The sequence below is a fragment of the Salarias fasciatus genome, chromosome 18 (assembly GCF_902148845.1).
Source record: "Salarias fasciatus chromosome 18, fSalaFa1.1, whole genome shotgun sequence".
Classification (NCBI taxonomy): domain Eukaryota; kingdom Metazoa; phylum Chordata; class Actinopteri; order Blenniiformes; family Blenniidae; genus Salarias; species Salarias fasciatus.
In genome coordinates, this window is record NC_043762.1 from 7,406,337 (window position 1) to 7,422,510 (window position 16,174).

The window sequence follows — 16,174 nt, forward strand, 5'->3', positions numbered from 1 at the left end:
ACAGAAAGGGGGTTCATATTCCTGCTTTCACTGTATCTGATGGCCTCTGGAGCATTACTCAGTCTGACGGACGGGAAAGAAATGAAGCAACTTTTCCTTTTATCTTAGAATTTGTCTCTAAATTGATCACAGTTCTGAAAGAGAGAGAGAGAGAGAGAGAGAGAGAGAGTGTGTGTGTGTGTGTCTCAGTGTTTGAATTACTCTTCCAGTGCCGCTGACCTTAACACAGGAGTGTCAGACTCATGTAAAACTGACTATAAAATAAACATAATTCCTATTTTAATGAAACCTTCTCATGCAAAATATAGAGAAAGTTAATGTTTGAGCTTTTACACCGATCTGAGCTGGTTGGATGTCGCCGTTTCAGTGGAATAAATAAACATGCAGTGGAATGAATGTGTCCTGACACGCGGTCCGTCCAGTCTGGGTTTGCAGGGCTGCAGTGTGATACCTCGCTCCCCTGTTCCCTGACCTCCTGCCACTCAAACCGTCTTCAAACGGCTCCGGACCCGCCGCAGAGCGCCGCAGAGCGCCGCAGAGCGCCGGCGGGGCCGGGTCTGTGCCACTGACAGGCAAACATGCAAACACACAAAATCAGATTTCCACCAGTCAGCAGGAAAACACGTGTTCCAGGAGACACGTGTCCACAGAGAGACAGACGGACGGCGTTTCAACACATGATTCAGGCGTTTATAGGAACTTATTGTGGTGCTTTTCTCAGGCGCCGGGTCTCCGACCGCCACACCTGGAGGTAAACCGAGTTCTGCTGTCCCCGTTTGCTCCTCCGCTCTTTTTACTCTCTGTGAATAATGATCATCATTAGCGTGACGCGAACCGTCCCTCCCGCACGCGCGTGCGCTTCCTGTGCTCCGGCCTGTGAAAATGACCTTTCCTCGTTCTTCTGTTTGCGTCTCGGTGACAGACGGCGCTCAAGCCGTTCAGTCCCCGTCCTCGCGTTCTTCCCGCGGTCCTCCATCATCCTCGGGAGCTCCGCCTCCAGCTCTTCTTCTTCTCCTGCCTCCACGGCGGCTCTCTGGGGACGGCTGACGGAGAGCATGTCTAATTGCTCCTGTTACGTCACAGCGGAGGTCTGGAGGCACAAACAACAGCTGGAATAGAAGCTCTTCGGAGCCGACGCGAACATTAATTTCACGTTTTAATCTGCGATCGCCGGCTGGATGGCGGGGGAAGGTTCCGGTTTGAGTTCAGATGCTCACTGAGCGGAGGTCACTGGGAACATTGGGTCACTATTTAGTGATAGATTTCAAAAATGTTGCTTTTCTGAAAATTTTCTAAATCAAAAACGAAAAAATTATGCTTTTTCACTGAAGTTAACAAGTTAAGCAGTTAATCTCCAGAAAGTCCCTGTTCGGTTTCAGCTTCAGCCTGTTAAACACCTGTTAGGTTCATTTAACTGAAGCGCACAAGGCACCTTCACACACTCACAACAAACACGCAAAACCGACAAACCGAATGACAGAAACACTAAAAGACGAGCTGCCTTCCCTTCCCCTCGTGTTTTGATGTGCCTCTTCCGATCTGATGATAATATTTCAACATTATCGCCTCTGCATGATTAAGAGCAAAAAAAAAAAACTTTAATGTGACAATAGATCAGCCGAATTGTTCAAACTCGACTCTCCCAGCGACACATTTTGGCTTTCCATCTTTTTACCTCGCTAACCGACACAGAAGCGTTTTGAAGGAGCGAAGCCAGGCGTGCGCCTTAATGACTTTCTTCCTGCAGTGACAGAGGAGTTAATGATTTCATTTGTAATCACTCCGAGCTCCACATCCAGGCCACCTTGACATGTCAGAGGCTTATTTTAACTCCACTCCTGCCTTCTTTTTCTTTTCTTTTTTTCATCCCACTGCTTCTAAGCCTCAATTAACACGCGCACATTAAAGTGCGTGCCAGTAGAACGTTCTCCACACTCTTCTTGATGAGTACTTCTCAAAATCGGCTCTTTAGCACCGACGAGTCGCCGTTCGCTCCACGCACCCTCTGCTCTCTCATGGTTTTTGAAATCGCACTGAGTGACTGAGGCTCCCGCTGACAGGGTTCGATAACGTTAAGATATTTTAACTGCGACAAATGAAGGGATTTCCCAACAAATGCTATGAACTTGAACCGATTTTTAAAGAAAGACTTCCTCCGCTTCCCTCTGACCTTTACTGATCACGACTTGAACTGAGAGACGCGGCGTCGCATCCAGCTCCGAACCATAAATAGTAAACCGGCAGCGCCACGTCGCAGACGCGCTCGTTCTGGCACAGCATCAGACATTTCCAGGAGACGGGATGGAAAAGGGGAGATCTGACGAAGAATGAAAGGTTGAAGGGGATGGAAACGGGGCTGCGAAGGCACCTTTTGTATACCTCTTTCATATCTGGCAGCCTTAATTCTATTTGCCCATTTGACAAGTGCTGCGAGATCAAATTAGACGGATTTTGCTTCGGCAGAGAGGAGAGAGCGAGACGGAGAGAAAATGAGCGCATGAGATGAGGATCGGAGGAGAGGGCGTATTAAAAACTCAAATGTTCTTTCGCTGCAGCTGCCGAAGCTGCAGATGCCAATATTTCTTGTTCTAACGCGAGAATTTCTCAAACGGAATATAGGAATCATTGCTTTTGTGTTTCTGTTTCAGAAAATGTTCAAGTTTACACGACAACATTTTGAAAACGACGTCTGTTCACATGGAAGCGATGTAGTTTTCGTGATGCGCCACTAGTGGGTGCTGTGACACGAATATTCATGATTGTTATTCGGCGAATCTGAAGCTGAATCAAAGTGTTTTCCAAAAGTTCCCCCTTGATAGCAGTTTCCAGACAGCTGCATCTCGCGTGTCTGAGCAGCTTTTTGGGTAAAACGGACGCCTGAATCGCCAAACCCTGAGGTGCCGAGCGGCCCGTCTCGTCTCGCACTGCGTCCGGTCGGGAAGTCAACCCGGTCCGCGGTGCTTCAACCCGTGACCTTCCCGCTGTGCGGCTGAATGCAAAGCGAGCGTGTGAACCCTCCTTGTGAGGCTTGTTAAAGATTCACTCGTTTCCCCCGGACCGACCGCAGGTCGCCGCCGCCGCCCGCTGCGACGAGGCGTTGGCGTCTGAAGATGACTGACAGCCGAGCGGTGTTTAAAAAGGACCGAATGGAAGGAAGACGGACCGAATAACGCATTGTGGTAACGCCACACTCGCAGCAACAATCCATCATCTGCCGCAACGACCCAGAGTCCCCGGCCCCTCGGCTGAGTTATTACCCCACCTGTGCAAGGACGATGAAAAACTAAACACAACAGGCACAAACAGCGACGGTTGTCCTGGGTACAGTGAGCGCACGGCGGATGACGCGGGAGCCATTAGACGCTTTATGAGACGGACGGACTCTTCATCAATAACAGCTCTTATCTGCGCCCGAGGAGCACTTCAGGCCCCTTAGTCAGAATTTAGACTCTATTATGAGGTGCCCGGCTTTAAACAGGCCGACGTATCACATAATGCACGTCGTTTATCAAGGAGCTCTGGGTGGAAACCTTCACTCCACTTTCTCACCGTGTCTCCTCCGACGTCTCCCGGCTGCCATTACGCACCATTTAGCCACTGCCTCTTTCTTCTTCTCTCCATCTGGTTCTCTTTTTAAGTGGTTTTCCCCCACAGCTCGCTTCCTCCTTGGCTGTCATTTTCCTCCCCTCCTTCCCCGCTCTATCTGATCTTACTTTCCACCCTCCTCCCTCACTCTCACGTTGTCTCCTTAGCTTTTTTTCTTTTCTTTTTTTTTTTGCCTGTTCTTTCCCAGGCGCCATTGCTCCTGGTGAGTAATGCGTTTGGCATAATTAGGCCAGTGTGCTCCAGGTCCTCACCGACATGATTTGCATGCAGATAAAATGAGCCAATCAAGCCCCACAATGGGACCAGATGCCCTTGTCTGCCCGTGACATCGGGAGGGGTGACCCTGGGAGCGGCAAATTAGAGGGTGGGCGGCGTTGGCGGGCTCGGACGTGTTGCATGCTTGCAGCAATGCAGATGCAGATGGGGTCACCGGGAGGCACGCACTTCATGATTGGCAAACAACCATTCACCAGTTTTACACGGCCGACCTGAACAAGGACAAGTGGGTCGGTTCACTTCTTCTGTTTTCAGACGGATTGATTTACTTCACAGTTTACAGAGCAGAGCAGAGGTGTCAAACACATTTTAGTTCAGGCTCCACATTCAGCACAGTTTCATCTTCTGTGGGCCGGACCGGTGAAACAGAGCCACAATAACCTTTAAATATGAACTTTTTCTTTGTTGTGGCTCTGGGAAACAAAAAAAAAAAAAGGTCTATAATTTCAACTGTTCATAAAATCGCAACATGAAGTTCATTTTAATGAAACTTTCTGGTATAAATATGATGAAATGTCCAAAAAAACTTGCATTGTGTCCACATGAGAAGTGCATTATCGGAGCCGACGGACGGATCTGAGGGTTTGCTTCCAGACTGAAGCCCTGCTGCGGTTTGTTGTTGATTTAGTGACTATAAATCAAGTGTAAGAATAATAGTGCGCATGCCGTATGATGGAGCGGCGTCCTCTCCGGGGTTTACTCTGCCAGTTCATCAAGGTCGGCTTGGATTAATGTGGATCAGCGTGAACAGAATGTTGATACTTTACTCTATTGCTTCTTTTTGGCAGGTGTCTAATAGAGTGACCGCACTGAATACATATGCATGAAAGCAGGACTTTCCCTGGAATTGGACTGTCAAATGAACTTAAATCACATGTTCTCAGGATTTGGCACGTGTGCTTCACGTAACCAGGCTGGGACGTTCAAAATGTTTAAAATCTACCACAAAGCAGGGAAGTTCGACGGGGTTTTCATGAAAACAAACGGCTGAGGAACATTTGTCTTCGACAGTTCGGCAGTCATAAAATCTAAATAAATGCATATAACTGAAGGAGGGGTTTGTATTTGAACCTTTTCTCTTGCACGCCTCCGCCTTTTGGATGAGTTGTTCAACAAATTCAGTCTTCGGCTTTAACGCCGGTCGCCTCGGTTGCTCCCTCTCAGTTTGTCTCCAAGGGAGAACATGGGATTACTTAACAGGCCAGCTGGGAGATGTTCAGAGATCCACTTAAAAAGGGGGGGGAAAAAAAAAAGAAAGTAATTCCTACTAGAAATGAGCGTTCGGCCAGTGCTTTTCAAATCAGATTAGGCTCAATGACCAAATATCTGCCAAGAGAAATGGGCCGGGACTCAGTGGCCCAGAGGTCCGTGACCTTGTTAGAGTGCATGTGCGCACATTTTAATGACCCAAGACCTGAAAGGACATGAAAAGAAAAGCCTGTCAGAATGATGAAAAACTCCGTCTCTGTCTTCAGCTTTGTTATGCAAAGCGTAAACAGTCGAGCCTTAAAGACGGTCAGAAGTGTAGATTTGCATGAATTCCGTGCGACAGAAGCAGTCTGAGGACACCGCAGACGTCCCGCCGCCGCCGCCGCCGCCGGGCCGAACGCCACCTGCCAGGCTGAAGGTTTTTCCGTCTGTCTGATACACCTGGACGCCGTCGAGCACGCGGCTCCCTCCGGCGCCGTCACTCTCCCCGTCCTCCACGACCTTCCTCCTTCCCGCTTCTCCTCCCAACTCCATTTTTTTTCCTGTTTGTCCCGGCGATCAAAATCAATTTCAATATTTCTCCGCCGCCCTTCCCCTGCCTCGCTCTTTTCATTTCACCGTCCTCTCGCTCGCCCACTCGGTTTGATTTTTCCCTCTCTTAATTATACGCTGCACATATTGTTTAGTTTGTAGCTTTTACACACTGAGAACGACACAGGGATGCATTAAAAAAAAACCACGTCCAGTCGCACTGTGAGCGGAACCTCTCACACGGTGAGTCACAGACACACACGTGATGTGTGTGTCACTGTGCGAACGCTCGGCCGGCTGGATGCGAGCACGCCAGTCCTCTAATCTGCGGCTCGGTCGGCGCTTCTTCCCAAATCCCGGGACCTTAAAAAGGCCCGGATTGCCTGGGCCGGGGCAGTAACACCCTGCACTTAGCCACATGCTGCAAGCGAGCCCACACCCTGCTAAACGCAGCCAGATGTGCAGCGACTGGAAACACGCGGGCCAGCGACGCTTCGCTGCCACTCGGGACGCGTCGACACCACTTTTTGAAAGCTATTAAACCGACTCTGCACGGACGCTACGTCGCCACACACATCTGTCCGCACCGCTACCAGAATCAGTACATTTTCTGCTTTAAACTACATAAATCGGAGGAATATTTGTCCTTTGAGTCTCGGAGTCCAAACAACTGACTTTATTAACAGTGAAACAGAAAGAGAACTCCCCGAACGAGAGGTCTAAATATAACCTGACGCTGATGAAATGTGTCTTATTCCCACTTTTCGGCAGCTCTCGCTAACAACAGGAAGTCTTCGGGGAAAATCACCGGTCATGTGGCAGCAAATGAAACATATTATGGGTCCAATTAACCCCGGTCTGTCACTCGGCTGTGTTTGAGGACGCAGCTTCCAGCAGATGCTTTTTAGACCTCCAGGTCCCAACACACACACACACACACACACACACACACACCCCTCTCTGTCAGCTCTCATATTCGCATCCAATGCTCAGCTGGGGTAAAATGAGGAAAAAAAAATAAAGCGTGGAAGAAAAACAAGGCTGAGGATCGCAGAGGAGAGAAAGTAGAAATGCTCAAGAAGGAGAGAAAGGAAGCAGAAGAGAAGTGGAGCAGAGGACAGAAAGTACAAATGTGGATAGATTAAGAATCAACGGAGATAAACAGTCTAATTAATTCTCTGTTTCAAAGCAGCAGCAGCAATCAGGAGTTTGTAACAACACGTCTGGCGAGCGTACAGGAAAAATAACAAGCTCCGAATGACTCGTCGACGAGGCAACACGCCTTACTGATGTGCATCTGTGTGTGTGTGTGTGTGCGTGTGTGTGTGTGCGTGTGTGTGTGCCTGCAGCGCCGCGTTGTTTACCGGCTCCGCTGTGCTAGATGAGGTGCGTCCCTGCAGAGCAAGGAAGTTCAGGATGACATAAACCATCCCGGACCAGATGTGTGTTTGTGTCGGGCGTCCCGGACGCAGGACGGATGGATCCTCCTCACCCGACTACAAAACCACGGCGAGAACGGCAGAGCGCCGAGCAGCACAGGAAGAGTAAACAGATGTCAGCGGGCCACTAATCACTCCGGAGAGGCCGGGCTAACTCTCCGGGAACGCCACTGCACTTCAAACCTCTTTTACATTTCTCAGTCGTGTAAATGAGATTATTTGTCTCCTCCTCCGTTCTGTCCGGCGGTTGAATGCCGACCCGTCCGTCTGCGGTGCTGTCCCACTGGGAGCATCTGACACTCTTTACTCAAACAGGCTGTTTTTCCCCGCAAACCGGACTTCGCTGCACATCCTCCGCTAATCTTCTCTGTAAACTTGTGAGCCCTCTCACTGTAAATCCCCATAAAATGTGTTTCTCTTTATCTGTTGGTGGGAAACAAGACTTTCTGATTCAGCTGTAGTTGAAAAAGCAGTTTCCATCAATAGGCTTGTTTCTCTTCAGGGGGGCCATTGATGAATTATAAATCAGCCTTTTTAAATTAAGCTATTTTGCACCGTATACTTTGGAGCAATCCGTTCAACAAAGCTGTCTGAACGGCGCTGCTGTGTGGCCAGCCTGCAGGCATCCAGCCCGGCCCACATTCAACATAATTTCACCATTCAATATCCAGGAATGCATTTGGAGCCCGACACAAAGGGATTTGCTGATTTGGAGTATTGATCCCATCCTGCAGAGAACTGAGAGGTTTTGGTTTTGGTATCAGTAAGTAGTGAAAGTACATTGGTCTTGTTTCTGAGCATGATGAGGGAAAAAAAAAAAAAGCAAAATAAAATCCCCTCATCCCGCTGATCTGACACTTGATTGGAACTCACCATCGAAGGCCTTGTACTGGCCGGCCAGCGAGGTCTGCAGGGAGCGGCCGGCGTTTTTGAGCAGCCCCTCCATCTCCCTGCGGCTCAGCGCGGCCAGGTTGTCCTCCATGTCGCTGGTGCAGCAGGTGTAGCCCTGAGGACAGATGCGCAGGTGCTCTCCTGGACGGCAGAGAGGAGAGAGGAGTGTGTGAGGAGCAGGCGAGCGTTTCCATCTACTGTATCAAACACACCAACGCGACGGAGCTCAATCAGCTGCAGTGTTTGGTTGTGTACGACTGTGTGTGTGTGTGTGTGTTTTCCTGCGTGATGAGCAGCGGTGCAGCTCCCATGCACTTTTAATGAGCGCTCCTGACACGCAGGCTTAAAACATACACACACACACGCACATAAACTGTGTGTGTTTGCACTTACGCAGACATCAGAGGAGATTAAAGCTGCAATCAGTCTGCATCTCAAATCACAACAAATGTTTATTTACAAGTGAGAAGACGAGATGAGAGATTCTAGGAAGTACTGTTCATCTTCCGGAGCGAGGCAGAGCGTGAGATTATTCATGAGGGTGTGTGTGATGCACCACGTAAACAAATGCACAGCGGCATCAAACGGGCTGCGGAGTGTATGCAGATCAGATCGCGGCTCCGCCGCTCTCCCCCGCCGAGACTAAAGGTCACAGCTTTGTCTTCTGCGCTCGCCGTTCTTCAAGCCCGGCGAAGTTTGTGATGAACATGTGCTGCATGTATTTTGCAATCAAACAGCTTCCAACTGCGTGGCGTTTCTTTTTTCCCGGAGCGCAGTGGAACGACTGTGTTTATTCTTCCAGCTCACTGATGGAGTCGATGCTTTAAAATGCTGCTTTTTTTTTTTTTTTTTTTTTTTTTGTGTTCTTAAATATGGAAAAAGAAAACCACACACTAACTTGTTTGCCACAAAAGATGAATTCGAATTAAGAGGAAACTGACGAATGCTGGTCAACAAAACAGAACCTTCACAGTCTAGATTTAAAGGTTATTCCGGCTCTATTTCACCGATGTTGTGCATAAAAGACCAACACAGCAGTTCAGCTACCCACAGGTCAAAGGGTAAATGGCTGAGCTCTCTCTGATCCAGACACTGTTCCATTATTGAAGCTTTGCAGCTTTACTTATTCAAAGTCCTGAACTGTTTAATTAACACGTCGCTTCACATCACCGAGCTGCACTCGGCCTCCAGATGCAAAGCATACACAATCCTGTAAGCACACATAAATGCAGGATTTAATGATTTAATGTCCCTCAGGCGATCGTTAGCACGCGCCCTGCAGGAGCGGCTCCACCGGCGCGGCGCACACGTCAATGAAACGCAGCCCAGAATCGGTTTCAACTGCCACACTCCGTGATTCCTGTTTAGCGCCACAGTTTTAACTTCATTTACTGTGCATGTGTGTATATCATTTAATAGTCTATTTCCTGAAAAGTTGCAAATTCAGTTGTCGTGTAAACGGACGGCCACAACGCAACGTGAAATTTTGCGATTTCACTTAGAAATCGCCGCCGTGTAAACGGCCTCTTGATGTCTTCTGAATGTCTTCTCTCGGCCGGTCTGACGGTGGAGAGCAGCAATTAAAAGCAGGGAAGGTGACATTGAGCGTCTCCCAGCAGCCTCTCACTCCTAATGGTCTGACTCACACCTACAAGCACCGCGGGACCATGGGAGTTTGGACCCGGCTTTCTGTGATTTATGCGTGAAAGAGACTGAACGACAGAGCAAGGGAAATGACAGAAAGAGAGAGAGAGAGCGGTCAGCAAAGAGACGGAGAAGCGCGAGGGTCAGCTGCGACTATCCAGCCTTTAACGCTGCCGTTTAAACGCCCGGGTCGGTCTGAGTGTCGGCGTGTGAAGCTGCGGCCGTTCCTTCTAATGCAATCTGCTTCCTGTCCTCTGCTGAAGGACGTCAACCGAAAAAAAAAAACAACGAAAAACAGCTGAGAGAGCAGCAGGACAGACGCTCACATACAGTCAGACTGCAGCTGATTAATACAGAGAAACATCAGTGTGAGCATCTACACTGTACACACACACACACACACACACACACACACACACACACACACACACACACACACACACACACACACACACACACACACACACACACACACACACACACACACACACACACAGCAGGAAAGGAAAGGTCACCTGTAACTGAGTGTTACGTTTCCAGTTGGATAACCGAAGAGCGAACTAATGTTACTGACAGAGCGAGCTTTTCCATTTGACTCCGTGTGTGTGTGTGTGTGTGTGTGTGTGTGTGTGTGTGTGTGTGTGTGTGTGTGTGTGTGTCTATTTCGGTTAGAGTGACAGTAAGCCACTCTTCACTGAAGTGAAAAAGGAAATGTATACTTAACAAGCAGACAGGCACTTCTACTTTTACACTCTTTCATTTTACACACACACGCACACGCGCGCGCGCACACACACACACACACACATGCACTGGAAGTTCAGGCAGTCTTGAGGCTTTAACATCCACAGCCACAAAAAACAAACGTAGATATGTAAGATAATTCCATTAATTCATATATTTTCATTACAAAGTACAAATACACCCAACATTTCTCCTTGTTTTTTTTTTTTTTTTTTTTAATTAGCTGTCTGCTCCACTGCGCGTACGACGTAAAGAAGAAAATAACCAACAATTTAGCATCATGCTGGTTTCCTTGCAAAGAGGCCAGAGGGGATTTTTTTATCCGTTGGTGAAAAGACAAAATGAAGTTGTTAATCACAGCTGAAGATAAACTCTGCTTTGGAACTGATGAGTTTTGATTCGGCTCCAAAGAGGAAATTTGGGCTGAAATTAAAGGTTTCTGGATTGTTGCAGGAAAGAAAGAAGAAGTCGATGACAGCTGCATGTTTCGATAATAGTTCTGGGATCTAAATGCAATCAGTGGGAATAATAAAAAGATAATCTTCTCCTCCAAATGAATAACATCCTGGTGAGAAACCTTCAATATCCACTGGCTTTCTCTGCTTATCGCTTCAGAAAAAGCACGACTTTCAACAAAAATACTTGTGATTTATCTACTTTCTGATAAGACAAAGAAGGTGTGAGTATAAGCACGGCCTGTGTGTGTGTCTCTGTGTGTGTGTGTGTGTGTAATATCCACACACTCCTCTCGTAAAACATGCACTTTAAGGTCACATTTAGATTTCACATATGAATCAACAATATGACAAAGTTAAAAGTGAAACAGTTTAAAAGTAAAAGCTTCCCCTGTCAGAAGCATGATAAAAGCTTTTTAACTGATTAACCAGGGCGACACCTCAGTTTACTTTTTCACAACTCGTTAGCCATTCAAATGTATTTAAATTGACAGCCGGCGTTCCGCAGTAATCAGCCTCCTCCTGCGAGGCCAATCAGTGCCGAGGCGGCAATCAATCCATCCGGCCTCCGCCAGCGTGCACGGCCCACCCCCTCCACGTGCGCCACCCACCCGCTGGACGGACTCGACCTCGCAACCGTTTCACCTGAAAACGCTGAACATTCTGCGAGTCCGTTTCCACGACAACGCCCGTACATCAAGGCAATTTTAAAGTCTCCAGCCAACAGGAAGACAAAAATTCTGACCATTTCAAGACGGAACAGGTTTGATGCTGTATTCATCCAGATAGTTCGGAATAATGTGTGAACCTGCGCTGGCACTGCGCTCGGCTCTTCTAAAGGCTGCTTCAGACTGTTCACTGTGTTTATTCATTTGACTCGGCCCCAGCTGCACAGTTCATTCAGAACCTGTGTTTCTTTGTCCTTCAGAGTGCAAAAAAAAATTGGACCACTCCATATAATTTCCCTGCATTGTGTGTATAATGTATTTTCTTTGCCTTCGAGCACCATTTATAACGGGAACTGTGGCAACTTGTGCAGAAAAAGACAGCAACGTTTCTCTGCTTTGTGGAAAATGATCAATTTTCTTGTGAAGCGTTTGGACGTCTGCCATTTTAGAATGTTTTTAAATGAATTGAAGCAAACAGTCATAACTACCCACTGCCTGCATGGGGGTGACATGGAGGCATCTTCAGGTCGGAGCGCCGCCGCTACAGGACCATCACCGGCGAACAACAGTCGCTAAAAATGACAAAAACAATCCCTGATGGATGCAGCCAGGCAGACCAACCATCAACGGGAGTCTGTGTTCTTTAATAAACCCGACAACCTAATAAACCTAATAAACGACGGCTTCTGCGGGTCTGTTTCTATGAACACAGCTGAACTACACTTTCCATTAAATATTGACTTTTTTTATTAGAATGCTAGGAAAAACATTCAGAATAAGATCCTTTTTTTTCCTGTTTCTTTCTTTTTTGTGACCTTTACAGCATCCATGTTGCTTTGTTAGGTTACATGTTAGTAAAATTCACTCGGCTGTGGGTTTGACATGCAGTAGTTCAGCTTTGTGATCAAGCTACACGTTTTGGTTGTTGCTTGATCTTATTTTGCAACTCGATTAATGTTGTTTCAACAGTCTTTTTCATCAGAAATTAATGATTTAAGGTAGAAAAGAGTCTCAAATGAAGGAACGATCTCTCAGTTCTGTCTTCTGGGGCTGCTAGATGTTGCTGAACGCTGGTAGATTCAGGCATGTGGAAGTCTATTCGAATCGATGAGACGAATTGAAAACTAAAACACTGATTTTTTTTTTTTTTTAACATTTCTTAAAGGTGCTGTAGGCAGGATTCCGCATCTCCGCCATCTTGCTGAGGGTTACCTAAGCAAGATGGCGATTTGACCCATCTAAGATGGCCATTTGAAACCCAGCACAGTCAATCCGGTCCTGTTTTCTCTGACATCACGCCCTTACGCAAGTTAAGCCCCTCCCACAAGAACCTGCGACGAACGCCCCTCGACCAATCACGGTTAGAGCCTCATAGGCTCTTCTGATTGGTCAAAGATACCTGGAGCTGTCGAGATTGAACAGAGACAGATGGAAACGCTGCCCCTCGCGGTAGTGCAATTATGCTACACTCCTAGAGGATTATCAATGGATACTCTAACATTTAATCCAAAGAAAACACAGAAAATTTAGCATTGACTAGCAAAATCCTGCATACAGCACCTTTAAGAGCAGCGACACAACAAGACAGACGTGAGCAGAGATATCGTTGATGCTAACATGAAAGCTAGCTAACAAAGCCATGCTGTCAGGAAGATACCCACAATGCAACAGGAGACATTATTCACACATTTCACTGCATTTTGCACCAGAAAGTTTTATTAAAAGTGGATTTTACGTTGAGTTTGGAGACATTTTCTGTCATAATTGTGAAAACATCAACATTTCTATCGTGCCTTCTGCCTTTGAGGTTTACAAAAAAAAAAAAAACCTAAAGGTTATTTTACCGGTTTTCTGTATGCGGCCCGTGAGACTCCAACGTGATTTGACACGGCTGAAACAAACCTGGCTTCACCGCTCACGCTGATGTTTTTGGACCAATCTCGAAATTCGGGATGCGTTACATGCAAACGGCTGGTAAATCTCCACACTGACAAAGCCGGTGGATTGTGGGACGGAGAGTGACATGCATAACTGATACCGTTTCACCACACAGAATGTGTGTGTGTGTGTGTGTGTGTGTGCGTGCGCGCTGCAGGATTTGAGAGATTAGTAGCTTAATCCAGTCATCGGTGAGAGTGTCTACGTGTGTGTCCGCGGCTCCGTGGATTATTGCCAGTGCCAAGGAAAACACCCGTGGAGAACCAGGAATCACACACACACAAACACACACACATACACACACACACGCACACGCTGGGAAGGGGATTAGGGTTAAACAGATGAAGTGCGGCAGCAGCGGTTGACATGTCTGATCCAGATTTTTACATACCGACCCGACAAACGTGAAAACACAACCGTTTCAGCGCGGCTCCGTCAGCCGGGAACTTTTCGAAAACGACGGATTCCGTCGTTTTCGAAAAGTTCCCGGCTGACGGAGCCGTGTCGAAACGGTCTGAGAGTGACCCTCGCCAGTCTGGTAACGTGAGCCGAGCAGGGAGTCACATAAATAGCTTCCTGTAGCCAGACAAGGCGGCGGCAGCGGTGGTGACACATTAATATCACATCACGACGGATCCTGAACGCCGCACGCTTCAAACCCACGCCGACCGACGAGGGGGGGCGATCAGTCCGACCCGAACCGGACTCTGGGTAAAGAAGCTCTGACTGGAATAATTATTTCGTAACAACATGGACAGTAGTTTCCAACGGTTTCATGAAATAATAAAAAATCCCAGCCGCACCTGGAATCGAACGCGGGTTTTGAATGTCAAACACAGCGGCGAGAGAACGACCGCGGCGCTCCGGAGGATCCCCGGCCGGCTGCAGCGCCGTGATTTATAAGCAACATGATGGATTACAACAGGTTTTCTAATTAAGTTGGTGTTGCACTGAGAGGCATGGTTGACTGTGCACCCTGACAGGGGACGCACAAACACACACACACACACACACACACACACACACACATTTAGTTTTTTTGTCCTGTTCCTCCTCACATCTTTCCCCTCCCATTCAGAGCCCCGGGCTCCGCCGGCCAGTGAGTTACCGGAGTGTGAATGCCAGTGGCGTTAAATGGTGGCACCGGTTTGTCCCATTCAGCCGGCAGGTTCGGTCCAGGTGCTGCTGCTGCTTTTCAGCGCCGCCTGCCAGCTCCCCCAACCATGCCCTGCTTTCTTCACCCTCATCCCCTATCTGTGTGTGTGTGTGTGTGTGTGAGAGTGTGAGTGTGTGTGTTTTCGCTTTGCGGGCAGCTGGAGATTAAATTGGACTGAATGCAGGAGAATGTAATTTACTCAGACCTAACAAGAATAACACATCCAACAATCTATTGTACAGACACACAGTGTCCTAGTTACACCCTGCAGCCCGTCCTGCCTCTGCCAGACGCAGACCAGCCTGGACTTGAGCTTTCTTTGTGTGTGTGTGTGTGTGTGTGTGTGTGTGTGTGTGTGTGTGTCGCCTCTCTCGCAGTGTGTGCACAGTGAGTGAAAGCAGTCAGTCAAAAGTTCACCAGAAGGAACTTTCTCCACATATCTCAGGAATACGGCGTCGGGCGCCATCTTGAAACAGAAGAGGAGGAAGTCGAAGCTGCGGGGAGCCGGCCTGGTTTTCTGCGAATTTCCCACTGATGACGGCGAAAAGCTTTCTGACAGAAAGTGTCAACGGCTGACGGAGCTTCCTGTCACAAGATGCAGAAATAATAATAATAAAAAAAAAATAAAAAAAACCTTGCTCTTACCAGAAGAAGAGCGGCGCCGTTTCCTTTTAGCTGATTGTTTTGGGGCGGCTGTGGATCAGTGGGTTGTCTTCCACTGTAACGGATGATGGTTTGATCCCCACCAGCTCCGCCCATGTGAGGAAGTGACCTTGGGCCAGACTCTCCACCCCAACATGTGATCGATCACGGAAAGCACTTTTCAGAAACTGGAGCGCTTTATATAAAGAATCCATGCTGCATTTTTAGAACCGGAGTCGGAGGAGGAGGCCTCATGCTGTTCCAGATTCTTCACATCAAGTCTGTCTCTGGTTTGGCCAATCATTCAATAAATACTGTTGAACTGGCACAAAACTGGCTTCATTGACTTCTTTATCGCGTTCAGAATAATGTCTGCCGTTTAATTAAAAATGCAGGCAGTTGGAAGGAGACACCCAGTTCATAAGCGATCCGTCAACGCGGCAGCTTTATATTCCATTTTAATACGGCGCGAAAGCAAATTACCGCGGCAACGTTTAAAAAGAAAAGTAACTGTGGGTTCCCCTTTCAGGAATGACACTAACTGACATGTAAAATTGCTTCTACAAATAAGTGCAAGTGCAAAATGCACTCGAGAGACGGGCGAAGATAAAAGGATATAAAACGGAGCGTTGTATACGAGCCTGCCTTAATGCCTTGTTTTAATGTATTCCCATGCCTCTGCAAAGCACTTTAAACTGCCTGGTGTCAGAATGCCGCTGTATCAATAAACCTGCCCTGCCTGTGTGCAGGTATTTGCTCCAGTGTGTGTGTGTGTGTGTGTGTGTGTGGGACGGGGAGAGCTCACGGCTTGACTCCCATGCACAAGTCGGCGTCTCTCTGCAGCAGCGCCGTCTCCTGATGGTGGAAGAACAAACAAAAGCAGGCGGCTCCCCTCCGCCCCGCGCCGCGCTCAGGTGGAGGAGCTGACGGATAAAAGCTGACCTGCTGTTGTCAGGGCCTGTCAAAGCAGCACGA

The 16,174-nt window shown here is 47.9% G+C and overlaps 1 protein-coding gene across 2 annotated transcripts in view; it reads right to left on the bottom strand.

Annotated features, from left to right (window-relative positions):
* LOC115405099 (glypican-1-like) overlaps positions 1 to 16,174 on the bottom strand; it is a 75,014-nt gene that overhangs the window by 16,978 nt on the left and 41,862 nt on the right. For both annotated transcript variants that reach the window (XM_030114559.1, XM_030114558.1), the window contains one exon: positions 7,935 to 8,093. In XM_030114559.1, coding sequence (XP_029970419.1) covers positions 7,935 to 8,093 — 159 coding nt within the window. The remainder of the gene's footprint in view (positions 1 to 7,934; positions 8,094 to 16,174) is intronic.